The following is a 14,735-nucleotide window of genomic DNA, read 5'->3' as shown; positions in this document are numbered from 1 at the left end:
CATCATTGAATTACTAATCATTTAATGAAAGCAAATGTCATTAACAACTACATTGTATAGGAGTAACAACTACAAGGGTCCACTTTATAAACCAGAGTGTTGATCTACCACATCATTGAACATCTTGCCTACCTAATCTCTGTCAATCATTTATTAACATTTAACACTGTATCTATAAACAAGATAATTATTAGGAACTCCGAAGTACCATGTGGCATTTTCATGTGGTACTCGTTGGCCCTACAAATAAAAGATCGTTACCACACAACTAAAATGAATGATCATTGTACCTGTCACATGATTTGTCGCTGCACACATGGTTTGGAGTACCACACAGGCCAAGCCACGTAGTACTCCGGGAACGCTGAATAATTACTCTGTTAGGAGTACATCTTGTCGAGTCGGACCTGATCCAGTCTGCCTAGTACCCAACGGGCTTAGGCTTCTGGACCAACCATTCAAGCGCTCAGTCAATTCGGTCCAACGGGCTAAGGCTTCTAGGCCAACTACTTCCAAACCCACAAGGTGTAACAAATTAAGGTCGGTTCTTGGAAAATAATAAGTATATATTTTTCAAAGAATTAAATGTGATGTATTTTTAAAAAATAATTTGTCTCCTAAAATAAAAAAAATACTTAAGAATAAAAACTTTAACGTAACGGGCCTAATTGTAGGCACTGGGCAGAATACTCCAAGTTTCCAACCGAAGACAATCTGCACCACCTATGTAGAGTATTCTCTCCGTCTCATTTTTATTATCTATTATTTTGTTTGTCTCTCTTATGTATTTTGTTTATATTTTTTAATGTGAATCTTGAAAAATATATAATATGAATCTTGTTCGATAGATTTTGATTAATTTTATAATATAAAAAATTTAAAATTATAAAAATATTATAAATTAAAATACGTAAGCAATTAAAAATTGACACGTAATTCAAAAATTAACAATGGAAATAGAACGGAGAACGTAGTATTTTAGTATTTCCCTCCCTTTTGCCCCCTTCTCCGAAAGTCTCTTCTCCCTCCACTACCAACTGCCATTCTTCCGTCATTTGGCCATTTTTTGACTCTCTCTCTCTCTCTCTCTCTCTCTCTCTCTCTCTCTCTCATATCCTGAGTTTTCAAGTTTCTTCATCGCAGAGCATCTCTTTCTCCAAAAATGTCTATGCTAGTGGACTGTTCAAACTGCCGGACGCCGTTACAGCTGCCACCGGGGGCTACATCAATACGATGCGCCCTATGCCAAGCCGTCACCCAAGTAGCCGATCCCCGAGGCTTTCCGCCGCCTCATCCTCATTCCACCCCCAGCCACCACCGCCACCACTACCCTCCGCCGTCGCCGGCGCCGGCTCCGGCTCCGGCTCCGTCGCCTTACAACCATGCACCCATGGGTCAACCGCCGTCGGTCCACGGCCGCAAGAGAGCCGTGATCTGCGGGATTTCGTACAAGTACTCCCGCCACGAGCTCAAAGGCTGCGTCAACGATGCCAAGTGCATGAAGTACTTGTTGATCAATCGGTTCAAGTTTCCTGAATCGTCGATTATCACGCTAACTGGTACTAATTTTGTTCAATCTCACTTCCCCAATTATGCTGTACATATGTTGAATATAGTAATTAGTTGCCAGTTGGGTACTATATTTTTTTTCTGCTGATCGTGTGCTGGTTAGCTGCGAAAGATTTAAATGCTAACTGGTAGTAATTTGTGATAAGTTGCCAAATGATCACGCTCAATAGTAATGCTAAACTTTATCCCGCATCGCACACCTAACCTTGGTTAATATAATCAGAGGTTACTCCACCCGTTGTCAATTGGTTTTAGGTTAGCAACGAGTAATATATGGTCGTGCTCTCACCGAATTGTTCAATTGCCTAATTCAGCTGTATTTAGATTAAATGTGTATGTGTGCATACTCTCTGTGCTCGTGTAGCGGCTTTGCTGCGGAGATGCAAATGCTAATTGTCACTTCGTTATGATTTAACCGAAGGAGTTGTTTGGCCTGGTGGTGGTGGTGAAGCCTGGGACTTAAATCTACCAGAGGCATGAGAGGCTTGCTCCCTCTTAAAATTTTAGGTTCAACTCTTCTTACCAGCAACTCTTGAGGCCACCTCCACGTCACCCATAAAACGTGTGAAGTGGTTGGACCGTTGGAGGGATTAGTCCGAGCCGCGAGCAAACTTGCCAGAAACGCCCTGCTTTATCGAGAAAAAAAGGCTTTGGGATAAAGTCTTTTGTTTGAAATGAGTTTCGCATTTCAATCTTGCTTTGCGTGTCACATCTTCCCATTTATTATGTGCTTGTTTGGTGCAGCACATAGCGACCGTTTCATCTCCGACTTTGCTGTATTGCTTCGCTTTCTTTATTTTCTTGTGTATACTTTTTGACAAGATTTACATTTACTTTTTGCATTAGATGTTAAAGAATATGTTCATATGCTATCTTTGAGTATATATAATGGATGCCCATCTGCCTTTTCATTTTCCTAGTTCACAACAAATTTTGCACCCCTGGATTCATGGGTCACACTGTTTATAGAAACAGTTTTATTCCCCTTAGCATGGTTGCTTCGAGCTACAAACGAAAATCATTACAATAACTTCTACAAACATCTTTGACTGGCAACTAGCAGGTACAGCCCATGTACTTGTTAATTCATCACCGGTCCGTTGTTAGTATTATAACTGAATCCTCCTAATCGAAACAATTCAGTTTATCTCTTCTATATTGAATCTTACAACTGGTCCTCATTGCCATTTGCAATTTGTGTTCCCCTTCTGCTGAAACGGCCTCATTTGGTGCTTCTAAAGTCGCCGTGGAATCTTGTCTGATGCATCTATTTCCAAAGACAAAAACTTTCCTTTTAAGTTATACAGACTGCTTCATATACTTCAGGCCCGTTCCGCTAAGCCTTCTTAAAAAATAAGTACTTATTTGCAATTTTCATCAGCTGATGGAAATTCTGAATAGTCTGTTGGTAATAGAAATGATCATCGGTAAAGCTTAGCTACACTTACCTGAACAGCTGAATTGGTTGTAGCTTATACGGCAAGAGCTTGACCAGAATTTAACAAGTGCGCTGGCCCCCAACTGAACTTTAGCAAAAGAAGCATCTTTATTGGAAATAGGAATGACGAGATGGCAAGTAACAAACTTTGAACAGCCATGTCTATGTTGTGAACTAACTAGAACTCTGTACATACTTGGGGAATCATTCCATGATGGAAATTTGGAGTTTCTTGACATGGAGCCATTTGTTGTGATTGAGTCTTCTGCCGAAGGAGATGAATCTGCCAAACTGTGAATTAGATTTACTGATTTACTCAAACATAATTCAGATACGCTCCTTTTCCATGGTCCACCAAGGTAAATCTTATATTGATGCACTTCAGAAAGCCTCTGTAACTCCTATAGGCCATATCTAAAGCTAATGTTGCAACAACATAGAAAAATAGAAATTAAAGTGTAGGTTAATTCCTTTTCCAGTATTATGGCCTGTTTCTTAAATATTCAGTTTCTTTAATTGTTTCATTTTTTGCGACTTCTAACCTGAATCCTTTTGCGAAAGCTATGTTTCAGAAGAAGAAACTGATCCTCTTAGGCGTCCAACAAAACAAAACATCAGAATGGCAATGTATTGGCTTGTGCAAGGTTGTCAGCCAGGAGATTCACTGGTATTTCATTATTCTGGTCATGGTTCACAGCAAAGAAACTACAATGGAGATGAAGTGGATGGGTTCGATGAAACACTGTGTCCCCTGGATTTTGAAACTCAGGGAATGATTGTGGACGATGAGATTAATGCAACTATTGTCAGACCTCTTCCTCATGGTGTAAAGCTTCACGCAATCATAGACGCTTGCCATAGCGGCACTGTGTTAGATTTGCCATTCCTTTGTAGGATGGACAGGTAGTAAGGGAAATTTGAAACCCATAGTCTTCAAATGAATTCCATCTACTACATTCTTGAAGGACTTAGGTTGTGTTTAGATCTTGGATTTGTGGACATATACTTGTGGAGGAAAAGAAATTGAAGAATACAGTTGAGAGAATGAATGGATATGTTTGAACATCTTTCTCGCTCCTTTTCTTTGCCCTCCACAAATTCAAGCTCCCAGCACAGCTTTAGTAATTTTTTTGCTTTCCTTCTCTCTTACTTTCTAAGCTATATTTATGTCCATCTAATGTTCACTACAATGTTTTGATTATTTGGGAACATAGGACTGGACGGTATGTATGGGAGGACCATCGGCCTCGGTCGGGTGTATGGAAAGGAACAAGTGGTGGTGAGGTTGTTTCCTTCAGCGGCTGTGATGACGATCAAACATCTGCTGATACAGCTGTAATGCTTCATGGGTTTTGTTAATTCCTTCCTCTTTTTAGCTCTAAGAGTTCAAGTTGTTACTATCGAATCACAACGCAGAAGTAATAAACAAGAATATCTGTGTTGACAGGCTTTATCCAAGGTCACTTCAACTGGTGCAATGACCTTTTCTTTCATCCAAGCAGTTGAACGTGACCAGGCAACTACATATGGGAATATGCTAACTGCCATGCGGTCTACCATACGCAATACAGACAATGGTTTAGGGGGTGGTGTTGTGACATCACTTCTCACAATGCTTCTGTCGGGAGGGAGTTTGGGTGCGGGAATGAGACAGGTACTTTCTCTCTACTATGCCCGTTTTGGATATTGAATGTTTACTAATGGTAATATTCCAATCTGATCGCAATCCTCAAAAGAAATTGTGAAAAGGGATGATTTATGCTTACGTATCATAATAAGAAAGAGAAAAACAGAAGTTCCTACATCATGTTAAAGTTGTACACTGGTTGCAGTGCTGTTAATGCAACTTTTAATTAAACAGCAAGGTTCATTATTAAAATTTTACTATAAAGATTGAATTAAATGCAACTTAATTTGATCATATCACCAAGGAGGTGATAAAATAGTGAGATGACGTTTTTACATAAATACAGATATACTTGAGGAAAATGAAAGATTCGTGATCCACCCAGTAAAGGTAATTGTTTGTACTTTGTAGACTTACAAGCTGGACATTCAGTTATACAAAAGTTATGGGACAAACAACTTGGGTTTGACAAGGATTGTGCCGTTTATTTCGTTCAACTGGAAAAATTGAGTTGTTTTGTCAACAATCTGAAATATTTCGACGATTCAGAAATCGTTTTGTCAACAATATGAAATGGTTCAACAACTCAGAAATCATTACATTGGAGCACACAAACTGTTGTCCCCATATATTTGGGTACACTTGGAAATTAATAAACTCTAGGTAATCTAATGGACACTCCTTATTCCGATTGGGCTTTATTGCTGGTGAAATGGAAGCTTTAGGAGGAAACCAATCACCCTAGGTGATTTCAACTGCATTTTCTTATTATGAGCTATAGCAAGGTAACGTTCAAGAATAGGATCTAATTTTGTGGTGGTTGGTTCCTGACGAGATCTTAATGCGATTACTGCCTTGCTGGTTCAATTGGTTTCCCTTCATCGCTGTTGGTTCTTGCTCCAAATAATGTCTTTTGTATGCGTATGTAATCTATTAAATTAAGCAAGCTGCTTTTTATGTGAGGCTAATCTTTGAAACCATGTCTCTTTTGCTGCAGGAGCCCCAGTTAACGGCTAACGAACGATTCGATGTGCATTCGAAACTTTTCTCGCTATAACCTAGTAAAGAACGGTCTCATCTCCTCACTTATGATCTACTGTATATTTTTGCGCTGATTGAGTTTGTACAGTTACTTTAGAAATGATAACTGCATCCATCATTTACTTCAAATTTTTAGGTGCTCTCTGTTTTTTGTTGTCGCTTGTATTAGTTCGAGACATCTGATGGCTTTAGTTTTTGATAATTTTATGGCTTCTTGTAAGCCATTAGTTATTTCTTCTTATTGGTTGTGTGTAACTCATGAGAGCTAAAATTCGTAAAACGCTTCGTGATTTACTGTTTCAAATTAAACCACTGTTCTTGTGTTATGTGAAATTTCTGATTCTGCTTGGAGCCATTCAGTTCAGGTGTTACCCAACCAAAAAATGGAAGGCTATACAGAAATAGGGAGGAATCATACTAAAGGTATTTAAGATGCAATTATTTATCTATTTGTCATTCACTGCTCATGCAAAAAGATTTCCTGCACATAGAAAAATGATACACCTTCCGTACCCAAGCATTATCTCATACAGTCGTACCATCATGTGATGCCTTTGTCATTCGCTCATCAAAAAGTCACCCGTATTACTTCAATATGCTAAATCATGCACGATTTGGGATTCGTATTGGTGACGAATCATAAACCCATTGGGAAGCACTAAGGTATTCAAACATGAAATATGTAACAACCAAATATTAGATTGAAAACCCAAATAACAATTCAAAACTTCAAATAATGTGATCATAACTCGAAGAACAAGTTGAATGTATCATGAATCGAATTCATTTATTCTTTCAGTCCACACAAACAAGAGACCAAAAACTGTGTTAAAAGAAGATGCAGATGTGCTCGGGTTTGGGTTTGCCTAAGAGAGAACGACTTCGATGCTTGTGGTCTTGATAGATCGACAAACAAGGCAGGTTTTGGATACGATGTCGCATCCCTTGCAAACGCACATGTGCCGACATGGCCACATCATCACCGTCGCGACCCGCTTCCCGCACCCTTTACACGCCAGGCTCACCGGTTCGACTCGGTCCGGGTCAACGTACGACGACTCGGCGTCTTCCGCCGCTGCCACCCCTGCACTCCCGCCGCACCCTAGCCCGCCGCGCACTGTAGCCTTCAAAAGCGATGCCCTCAACGTCCCCACCGTGTTCTCCAATCGCTTTGCTTCTGTACGCCAAACTTCCGCCTCCGCGCTATAACGCGCCGCCATCTGTTCCAACTCTGCGTTCCTGCGCACCATCTTCTCCATCTCCCCTTCTCTCTCTTTCAGCCTCTTCGCCGCTCTCTCCTCCGCTGCGCACTGTAGGGTACGGTAGTGCCCCTGCCATTTGTCTGCTAACGCGCGCTGCAACTGTTCAGCCTACAAATACGGAACGCAAAATTTTAACATTTGGCGGGCGAACATTAAACTTCCTTTTACCATTTGTGAAAGCTTATATCAATCTCTTCAAATGCATGTCACGTGCGAATAACATTAGAGATAATCTCAATCAATCTGCGCAAATATAGAAATTGTAGATGCATAGTGCATTCTTATTACATGGGTTCTGATTATTTCGTCAATCTGGTCACTCTGTTCTACGATTTCGGCAGTGCGATCTTCGTTTAACAGAGATGTGAAGGATAAGAGAGGCAGCAGATTCGTATCCTGCGGTGGCGGTGTTAGTGGTGACGGTTGTCGGACTCGACGAAGAGCAGCAGAGACGTGTTGGAGAGAGTTGTAGTCGGTGGTGGTTTGCGGCAGCATTGTCGCGTCGGGCGAAACTTCTTTCCTCTTCTTGCCGGTGTTGATTGAAACTGTGGAGATATTGACAATGTAGAATCATGTTTTGTTCAAAGAGAGAGAGAGAGAGAGAGAGAGAGAGAGAGAGGACCTCCATTGTTGAGGAACATTGCAGAGAGTGATCAAGAGCTCCCCAAAAGGTTGCCTTGCCCGTTCCTGCAAAATACAGAGACGTGAGATCAGAATATAGGACTGCTAGATTGATTACATCAGTGTGTGTGGGTGGGTGCGAGAGAGAGAGAGAGAGAGAGAGAGAGAGAGAGAAACCTTTTCAGGAAGAGAGATTTGGGCGGGGGGTATTGGTCGTGAACGGCCATGTTGGGATTATAAAGAGAATAGACTGAAAAGGTGCCGCCGATCGGATACCAATTACCAACTGACTCGAGAGAGAGAGAGAGAGAGAGGAATAATACGGAGAGGCGTGAGACTCCGGTCACCACCAACTTTATGAAAGTTTGCAGCGGTTCCATTGAGGATGCAAACAACAAACCCAAAACAGTACTCTTATTTTCTGCAGTCTGCACCCGCGCAAATTTCATTACTGAATTTCTTCACACACAAGGGGGAGAGAGAGAGAGTTTTCTTATCAAAGTGAACAGATTCAGATATAATCCGTAATCATCCAATATGTCCCAGAACCACGTCGTTTTGGGCTGTTTTCAATCAAAAATGCTAGAGGCACATCACCCCCAACCACACCTCAACCACACCCTCTCACATACAGGCGAATTCCATTGAAAGAGGACCCTCAACCACACTCTCTCACATACAGGCGGGTCCCATTGAAACAGGACCCACCTGTATGTGAGAGGGTGTGATTAGGGGTGATGTGCCCCTAGCACTACTCGTTTTGAATACCACTTAAACGGCCAAGGGCCCTGTTTGTTTGCACGCTTAATTCATGTTTAGATTTTTTTGGAGAAAAAGCCCTAATATCTCGCCCTAATCCCTCATTTCTCCCTCCAAAACCGTTTCTCCTCCTCTCTCATGGACTCCAATTGTTGCTTCTCCACCATTGAAAGCTAATTCTCCTTCTCCCTCATTGAAAAGCTATGCCAAAACAGCACCATTGATTGATAATAACTTCTGCTCCTTTTATTCTGATTTTTAATTTGGATTAATTTAGTAAAACTCCAATGAAAGAAGTCTACCCAAAATCCTTCTTGTATGATAAAAATCGAAAAATGGGTGAAGTGGGTTCCGAATGGTTAATGGAAAAATTGAAGTATGAGTAATGGAAAAATGGGTTCAGAGTCGGAGACAAAATCCTCGGCCATGTGGAAACATCGGTTAAGAAAGCCCAAGTGCTTTTCCACAAAGAAGGAAGCTAAGTGCTCAATTACACCCATTACAGGATACTTGAATCAGGGAACAAAATCATTTCTCTCTTTTTTCTGTTTGAGTTACAAGAACACCAATAGCTACCCATATGACCATGGCAGCACCAAGCCTTTCTTCTGTCGTGATTAAGAGTACCTGCAGGACAACCCAGGTCTATATTCTACTGAGGTCATCATCAAATTTCAGCATAAACGCAAACAGAAAAACGAATAGAATCCTCAGCGAAAGGAAGGAAATGCAATGATCCAAAGGGGAGCATATCAGTACAAAACACATAAAAAACAGTTCTCCCAAACACTTAACTAGAACTATAGGCGCGTACTACTTCTATCAGTATTCGTGACAACCCCGGATGGAATAAAACAAACGAAATAAACATGAATTGCTCCAACATTCGAGAATTTCCAGGAAGATTGAAACTGCAGTTAGGTGTCCTACTGCTCCCATGCGGGTTCAGTTCCTCTTGAAATATCATCCTCAATCTCCCATGCGAGTTTACTTTGTCTTGGAATATCATCCACAATAGATCCTTTTATCAATTTGACAACAAGGAACTGGGGAAAAAAAAAAAAGACATTAACAACTATGCACGCTCAAGTTCTACGCCAAGAGTTAGAGGAATACACAGCGAACTTGGCACCTCTCAAGTCTCAAGTCCCTTAAAGTTATTTTGGAGTGAACAGTCCCTTCCGTGGGGCACACCTCGAAACCCATTTGGCTAGTTGGAGTGTTCATTTTGTAGAGCATGCTGTGTACATCATCCATACCAAAAAATCAAATTAATAGGACACCTGTTAGGGCCTGAACACATCATACTTGTTTTGGGGAAATGGATGATCAAAATTCTGGCCGTCCATTTTTTTCAAGCAAATGTGACTTGTTAAGAGGGCTATAGATGTCCAATAAGCTGCATTTTTTCCAACTGATGATCTAAACATCATGATCTACGAAATGAACTGTAGGTATCATCAAAATGAAACCTCTAGTGGGCCCACTAAAGAGGCTGTTTGGTCCAGGGACCAGAGAGGAGCCAATTCCACACACAGAAACCCGCAAGGTTAGAAAGCTCACTTGAAATGCCAAAATCAAAGGAATGAATCTCTTCCCCCTTTGATTTGGGTTTGGCCCCTCAATCAACTTTTTATCAACCAAAATACCCCTCCCCTCATTCAAAGCGACCTCTACTATCTTTTTCACTAGATTGGGAATCCAAGCAATGCCATTTAGAAGGATCTGTGAACCAAAAAGCAACAAATCACCCCAATAATCCTGAGATAAGATAGAAACATAACAGAACAAACAGATGGCATGAGGCAGATAACTAACCTTCTCATCATCATCATTCTTGTTACATCTCCCACCATTCTCAACCAAAACAATAGGAATAGAAGAACCCTGAAAGCAGCAATGACAACATACCAAATCAGATTGAACAAACAAATGAATAAAATCCCAAAGAAGTGCGTCAACTTAAAGCTATAAAACCTAAAATGACTCTTAGGAGAGAAAATACCCGAAAGAGTAATAGCTGACACAGAAAAAGATGGTAAAGCAGCATGAACAATGGATATACGAAAGAGGACACTGATGTATTAACATGCCCTCTTGCTTATTTCACAATATTTAGCTTCCCAGCAAGTTATATTGCATTGCAAGTTTTTATCGAAGTCCCTCTTCCGGTATATAATGCATATATAACGAAAGCACAACAAAATTTAGACAGCTTCATTGAGACTACAAAGTTCATCTCTAAGAACATTAACCATGCCCACGCTAATTGAATGCAATCCGGAGACATGGAAAAAAAATGGACATTTCTCTTACAATTGAAACCTGAAAGAAATACTAGAAACGAAACAGAAACGAAAGGCAAATGCATCAAATACCTAAGTTACAGGGAGCCTGTAAATCACTTACATACAGTACGGAAATGGGATGGGTAAAGTCCATTACCAATTAACAATTATAAGAGAACTAAAATTCATGTGAACAGTCTTCAGTTTCTAGATAACATCTCTCCACACTCTACATGGACATACCGTGTGATGGGTTTATGGACAAACCTATTTAATGAAAAATGATTCTTGCCCTGTTGCCCCAACCACCAAAAGCAGCAATGCAGTGATTTGAAATATCTGGAAGGTAGCAATTGAAGAGCTCTAAACTCGTGACTCATGACTTTCTATCATTTACTAGTCAAGCTGCAGCTTTCATTCCATGGCTGCAAATGGAGTTTTGAATCATCCCCAAGAATGATGAAACAACCAAAAGGGTTACAGTCCATCCAGCCCCTATGATTCCCTTGTCAATTCCACAATAAGGAAGGTCGTCTTGTACCTTAAGCTAATACTTTAAGCATTTCCAAGATACTGACAAAAACACAATTTTAAAGTCTCTCTTTACTTCAAATAAAATGAAGACAAAGCAACCAATTACAGTATATCTTCTACAAAATACTTAAAACTTCGCTGCCTCAGTTTTTCCCTAAATCAATCCAGAAGAGGAAAAAGACCAAGTACCTGCTTATCTTGCAGCTTCATCCGAGCTCCATCGCGAACAACTTTTAAAAGAGCTTCTGATCTTCTAGACAAGAACTCCTCATAACTCAAACCATCCGGAGGTAACATTTGAGCATGTGTCAGGACTACCAATCCTCTCTGCCATATTTCTCTACCAAAACTATCAGTTATAGCTTTGACAATCTGTGTATCCAAGTTATCCATTCTATACGCATCCAGACGGTCCACATAAAGTAAAACATCAATAGTCTTGTTCAAAAGAAACCTGTTCAGTCAGACCACAGCACCGACCAAAAAGATAGATTAAAGCATAACAATATGTGCAGTTGCAACGAAAGAAAAAAGAAAAAAAATAAGGAAAAATAAGTTTGAAATCTAAAAAAAATGACATTTTATCCTTCAAAAATATTGTAACCTTTTTTTTCTTGGTTAACAAGTACCGCAACGTTTTGATACAATATATGGCTGATACAAACCTTTTAATGATCTCAAGTGCTTGGTCATTGACATATCCTCCTTCAACAAGCCCTGGAGTGTCGATTATGTTTAGCGTAAAACCTGCCCGAGTACGGGAAACCATGACAGGTCTTGGTCCTTCTGACTGCAAAATCACACAATATAGTTTTATGTAATTCTTGATGACCAGCTTATAACATTTCTTACATAGTGCTCTGATATACCAAGTCATAAACAGATACCTGGAAAGCATTGACAGCAACTACTCTCTCACCCACAATCGAGTTCACAGTAGAAGATTTCCCAACGCCACCTTTCCCCATGACAAGTATTGTCAGTGTGCTCACGTTCTACACAGGGTGATAAAATAGGAATATTATGTTTAATCAAATCACTGCCATCCTCCTGAATGTTGAGAATAAAGTTGACATATTTTAGACCCCCACATATGGACCAGTTTCTATAATTCACATTCTCCTCATTTTTTTCTACAATTATCGAATAGATGCCAACAGAAGTTTGGAAATTGAATCATAATAGTCATCTTACTTTGACATTTCTCCTAGAATTCAAGAAAAAAATTCAAAAAATTCCTCAAAACAGGCTAACCAAAACAAACCAAAGTAACCCTTGTGTCTTGGCTAAATATGTCCTTTTCCATCTACCCCGTGAAGATAAATCCATATCTTTATTTAGAGCAACATACCATATCAATTTAGGTCTTCCCCTACCACTAACATGTCCCTATGTCAACGATCTGACATGAATCAATACGTGTGAGTTGGCTGACAAGCTACCTAACACACATTCTCCTCATTTCTCCGGACTCTAAACATACACATTGTGAGTTTTCTCTAATAGCCTATTTCTCAACAACAAACAATAAGCATTCTCATTCTCTCTATCCTTCTTCCGTTCTTTGCCTTCTGTTCTCGAGAAAAGAGCACATACCATGAAAATTATTCCAAAAGGTCCCTCTCACTCCATTCCACCCAAACAAAAAAAATAAGGCTCTCTCTTTCATAACATGCTTGGTCATTTCGAAGCAACTATAAAAGGGCCAAACGCAATCGAAGTAAGTTCTAAGGGGAAGAGAATTGGACCTCCTGGTTGAGCTTTCCAAGCAATTCAAGCAGTTTGGTTTGAGTAGCAAGAGGAAACTGCTGAATTCCAGACCATTCTCGGATTATTTGAGCCGCCATCTATACCTACCAACAAAAACTACCCAAATTACAACATAATAACATATACAAAATCCATACATGAACTATACAGATATAACCAACACATACACACAAAAACTATAGATATAACCCAATATAAATACAAAAAGACAAAGCCAAAACCCAAAACAAAAACACAAACACAGATAGATACGCCGAGAATGCACATTGGAACCCTAAGGACTGAGAATTCAGATAAACCCACCACCCTAAAAGCATTTTCAGTTTGGTTGAGACGACTTGTGAAAGAGTGCGAGAGTGAATTGGAAAAACATAACTAGAAAGGAAAATAACTAACCAAACTTGTCTCCCCAGTCTGTTGCTCGGCGGAGTAATACAAAGAGAGGGGACTAAGGGTGTGTTCCACCTTTAGAAAAAGTTCTTTTCTTTTTGTCAAAAAGAAGGCCGGTTCCAGATCTCTGTGCCTTCCCCATTTTTAAAAATGTTCGACCAAAACGACGTCGTTTTGGTCTTTGGTCCCCACAGTCCCCAAGTGAAATGACAATACTGCCCTTGCCCCATTTATCTCCTAGGGCTTCCAGTGTACGACACAATAACCTCCTCATCTCATCTCCGTAGCCCTCCCTCGTCCCCTTTCTCATCAGTCCGATCATCTCCGACATAAATTGGGAGCACATCATCACAGCCCTCCCTCGTCCCATTTTGTTGGCAACCCAACCTTGGCTTCCATTTTAACAGCTCGCCTGGGGATTCTAACGGCGGACGAGAAGTCGCCGTTGAACGGGGCTGCCCCTGTGGCTCTGTGAGTGTGGAATTTGGCTGTGATTACTCGAGGGGATAGGGGTAGTCTGGAGTGGAATGTGATTGAGGTTTGTTGTAGAGCTGCTGCCGTTTTGGGGGGGGAGAGAGAGAGGAGAGAGGACGAGGAGGACGAGGAGGACGAGAGAGAGAGAGAGAGAGAGAGAAGCGAGAGGGAGGGTCTGGGATTCTCTGGGTATGAAAGAAGAGGGAGGGGAGAAAGCCAGGGGTAAAGTTTGGGGAATTTGAATTCGTAGGAGGGGCAATATGGTCATTACGACAATAACCTTTTTAAAAAAGAACAGCTTTTTAAAGGAAAGTGGAACGGAGGTTATTTTTTGGTACTGTTCATTACCGAAAAGAGAACTTTTGTAAAAAGAAGCCAAACTGGAACGGCCCCTAAGACGAGGTGGCTTTATCGTCTTCAACTTAGTACGCCTCTCTCTCTCGCTCTCTCTCTCAACCCCACAGAATAAGCTGTGTTTTTGGGAGGCGGCTTCCCGACAGTCGGCCAGTGCAGTTTGTCAATTTTGGGCCTCCTGCAACGTAGGCCCGGAACAGGTTCTTACGGAAAATGACAGTCAATTACGTGTTTTTTATAATTAATATTCGCCCATATTTTCAGCATTAACAAATGTTATCGGCCCATATTTTCAGTATTAACAAATGTTATCAGTATGTCTTTCACAGATAATAATTATCAAAACACATCTTGGGCAGTCATTTACCCTATTTTTTAATTATTTATTTTCTGTTTTACTTTTTTTTTTATAATACATCACTTTTAATTTTAAAAAAAATATTTATTTAAAAATTAAAAATTTATTTTAGTTAGTATAGCACACCTTAGTTCAATAATCCACTACGTAGGTAGTGTGAATCTCATTAAAACACTTGATTGTGATTTGGAATTATTTTAATGCAACACCAATTGAGTTTTGCTCACCCTAGATCGGGACCCAAAAAAAT

The 14,735-nt window shown here is 40.3% G+C and overlaps 3 protein-coding genes across 6 annotated transcripts; 1 reads left to right on the top strand and 2 right to left on the bottom strand.

The window, feature by feature from the left end:
* The first annotated feature begins 1,015 nt into the window (after window positions 1–1,015).
* Window positions 1,016–6,001, top strand: LOC131301756 (metacaspase-1-like). The gene is made up of 5 exons (XM_058328164.1): window positions 1,016–1,559; window positions 3,580–3,910; window positions 4,222–4,342; window positions 4,455–4,661; window positions 5,632–6,001. The coding sequence occupies exons 1-5, from the start codon at window positions 1,163–1,165 to the stop codon at window positions 5,689–5,691; spliced, it is 1,116 nt and encodes a 371-aa protein (XP_058184147.1). The 5' UTR covers window positions 1,016–1,162; the 3' UTR covers window positions 5,692–6,001.
* Window positions 6,002–6,356: 355 nt separating this feature from the next.
* Window positions 6,357–8,074, bottom strand: LOC131301755 (BOI-related E3 ubiquitin-protein ligase 1-like). The gene is made up of 4 exons (XM_058328163.1): window positions 7,736–8,074; window positions 7,560–7,624; window positions 7,226–7,482; window positions 6,357–7,045 (listed from the first exon to the last, which is right to left on the bottom strand). The coding sequence occupies exons 2-4, from the start codon at window positions 7,576–7,578 to the stop codon at window positions 6,542–6,544; spliced, it is 780 nt and encodes a 259-aa protein (XP_058184146.1). The 5' UTR covers window positions 7,579–7,624; window positions 7,736–8,074; the 3' UTR covers window positions 6,357–6,541.
* A 959-nt stretch (window positions 8,075–9,033) lies between these two features.
* Window positions 9,034–13,409, bottom strand: LOC131301754 (translocase of chloroplast 34-like). 4 transcript variants are annotated; one of them, XM_058328159.1, is made up of 8 exons: window positions 13,306–13,409; window positions 12,888–12,992; window positions 12,027–12,134; window positions 11,805–11,929; window positions 11,329–11,593; window positions 10,136–10,204; window positions 9,881–10,042; window positions 9,034–9,363 (listed from the first exon to the last, which is right to left on the bottom strand). In XM_058328159.1, exons 2-8 carry the CDS (start codon window positions 12,984–12,986, stop codon window positions 9,244–9,246), a joined length of 948 nt encoding a protein of 315 aa, XP_058184142.1. In that variant the 5' UTR covers window positions 12,987–12,992; window positions 13,306–13,409; the 3' UTR covers window positions 9,034–9,243. The 4 variants fall into 4 exon arrangements, with proteins under 4 accessions (XP_058184142.1, XP_058184143.1, XP_058184144.1 ...); XM_058328160.1 differs by having other exon boundaries at window positions 13,213–13,317; XM_058328161.1 differs by having other exon boundaries at window positions 9,295–9,557; window positions 9,790–10,042.
* Window positions 13,410–14,735: the final 1,326 nt, after the last annotated feature.

This window comes from Rhododendron vialii, chromosome 9a (genome assembly GCF_030253575.1).
Source record: "Rhododendron vialii isolate Sample 1 chromosome 9a, ASM3025357v1".
Lineage (NCBI taxonomy): Eukaryota > Viridiplantae > Streptophyta > Magnoliopsida > Ericales > Ericaceae > Rhododendron > Rhododendron vialii.
This window is presented reverse-complemented; position numbering and strand designations above follow the sequence as displayed.